The sequence below is a fragment of the Penaeus chinensis genome, chromosome 18, assembly GCF_019202785.1.
Source record: "Penaeus chinensis breed Huanghai No. 1 chromosome 18, ASM1920278v2, whole genome shotgun sequence".
Classification (NCBI taxonomy): Eukaryota; Metazoa; Arthropoda; class Malacostraca; order Decapoda; family Penaeidae; genus Penaeus; species Penaeus chinensis.
Window position 1 is genome coordinate 11820673 of NC_061836.1, and position 2500 is coordinate 11823172.

At 36.3% G+C, this 2500-nt stretch overlaps 1 protein-coding gene across 1 annotated transcript in view; it reads right to left on the bottom strand.

Annotated features, from left to right (window-relative positions):
* The window catches only part of LOC125034606 (multiple PDZ domain protein-like), a 419124-nt gene that overhangs the window by 195123 nt on the left and 221501 nt on the right, over window positions 1-2500 (bottom strand). The window contains exon 21 of the mRNA XM_047626507.1: window positions 416-538. Coding sequence (XP_047482463.1) covers window positions 416-538 — 123 coding nt within the window. The remainder of the gene's footprint in view (window positions 1-415; window positions 539-2500) is intronic.

Genomic DNA, 2500 nt, shown 5'->3' on the forward strand with positions numbered 1-2500 from the left:
ACATACATATACATATATACACATATACATACATCTATATACATATACATACATACATATATATATACATATACATACATACATATATACATACATACATACATACATATATATACATATACATACATACATATATATACATATAAATACATACATACATATATATACATATAAATACATACATACATATATATACATATAAATACATATATATACATATACATACATATATATACATATGCATACATACATATATATACATATACATACATACATACATACATACATACATATCTATACATATACATACATACATATATATATACACATACACGTAAATGTCAACTTTCTCTTTGTAACGACCTTCCCCTTCCCATAATCAATTTCCAGGAACAGCGGGACACCAAGCTCTCACCTGGGACTGGTCTGCTGCTGCGGCTGCTGGGACTGCTGATGCTGTTCCTGCTGTCCCGCCCGATACTGCAGCAGAGAGGCCTCGCGGAAGGCAGCTGCGTCCTGCCCTCGAATGTAGCAGATGCTGTGGGCGAGCAGAGAGAAAAGGTGATTACTTTCATATGAATGTGAATTAGTCCATACGAGATATTAGTTTGATTGCAATGGATAATCAAAATCACATAAAAAACGTGAAGGGGTAATATATAAACTGGCAAACTTGGGATCACATCCAACCACACACACACACGAACACTATACATGTACGTATGGGTGTGCATACCCAAGCTATACAAGTCTTCCGAAGACCCTCATGCGAATGAAAAGCGGGAAGACCTATTCGCCAGACAGACAAAAAAGGAAGATAAAATGCATGACATTAACGTAGAGGGAAGCTTTTTTCTCGCTCGTTAATCCCTCTATAATAAAACAAATTCGTCATATCTTTAATACGTCTTTTTTATCCCGAGCAGCAAGGACCTATCAAAATACATGTTCCCGAAGAAACGTATAGTCCACTTTTAGATCTTTCATACCATATCGCAAGGGAACGAAACGGCACAGTAATTGTCCCATAGCAGGACCGCTTTCCAGGCTCATATATCATCTTCCCATTCATAGTGGAGATCGTTTCCTTCACCATTCAGGTCCACTGAGGAGAGCTAGGAGTAAGCACGGAAGCCTAGCAAGTAAGAGGGCGTCCTTGTACCGTAAGACTTCCTTATGCCCGGCCGGGCTCTGTCGCATTAGGTTAAATGCGCGCCGCCCTCGGTCGACATTCGGAGGTGCTGAAGGAATGTTATTTCACTGTGAACGGGTACAATTTGCATATTTCTGTCTATTAGGATGAATTTGATGGCCTCTTTTCAAATACAAGTGCAAATATCTGCTGATATATAAAGTCAAAAGCATCTCTTTATCTCTCGAAGTCTACGTATAACAACTGTTAAATTACATATACAAAGTTGAAACTTCATTTCTACGCCGGGAAATGTCTGTGATTACCTAAGACGCAATTATGATGATATCAGTCTGAACACACAGTGCATTTCCATATACATATGTACAGCAAAGCCCAACCACAGATCAAGATGACCAGAAGCCCTTCATGTACCCCTGGAATGTAATGCAGAACAAGAGGAACTTGTACAACCATAGACATGAAATGAATTTATTACAAATTTCTTTTTTTAAAGTGCTATCTTTGGGCAAACACGACCCTTCCATTATCGTCCGCGTTTCTTGAACTTTCGATCACATGGAAACTAACAAATACAGCATAACCAATCAAAACCTACGTAAAATCAATCTGCCACATCAATGAGAGCGAAAAAGGATATGGAAAGAGAATGAGCAACGGCGTCATATGAACTGCCTCCTTCCCACCTGCTGTTCACGGACATGGGCAAACTTACAACGTAAAACGCTCTCGGTTTGTGTTCAAAATAAATGCACTAGACGTTTGAATTTGTTTTTATTACACTGGTAAAACGAAAATGAAAATATCGTAGAATAGGGTACTTATTTATAGTACATTTAACAATACCATAACAAGAAACTATCCTATAATATAACTGTATTACATAGGGTTTGTTAACAATATAGAGCTATTTCATATAAATTTCCAATTATTTTTTTATAACCAATATAGATTAACCAGATAAATGAAAAAAATATATAAAAAAGGCAAAGGGACATGCTTTTCCACTAGTTATCAGGGGAATGAGACCGTTACGGTATAATTTTAATATTTGAAAGCAAATGGAATTCTTTAGATTTTCGGGCAGTGATCCCTGGCACCATCAGGCGTTGCGATAGAAATAATAAATCCCTCTTCAGTGATGATTATTTCTTTACCTATTCTCTCCCTCTCTTTCTTTTTTCTTATCCCTCTTCCTCTCCTTTTTCCTCCCTTCCTCTCCTTCTACTCTCTTACTCTTCCCCCTCCCTATATATATATATATATATATATATATATATATATATATATATATAGGTATGTATGTATCTTACATATATAAATACATACATATATATTTAAGTATGT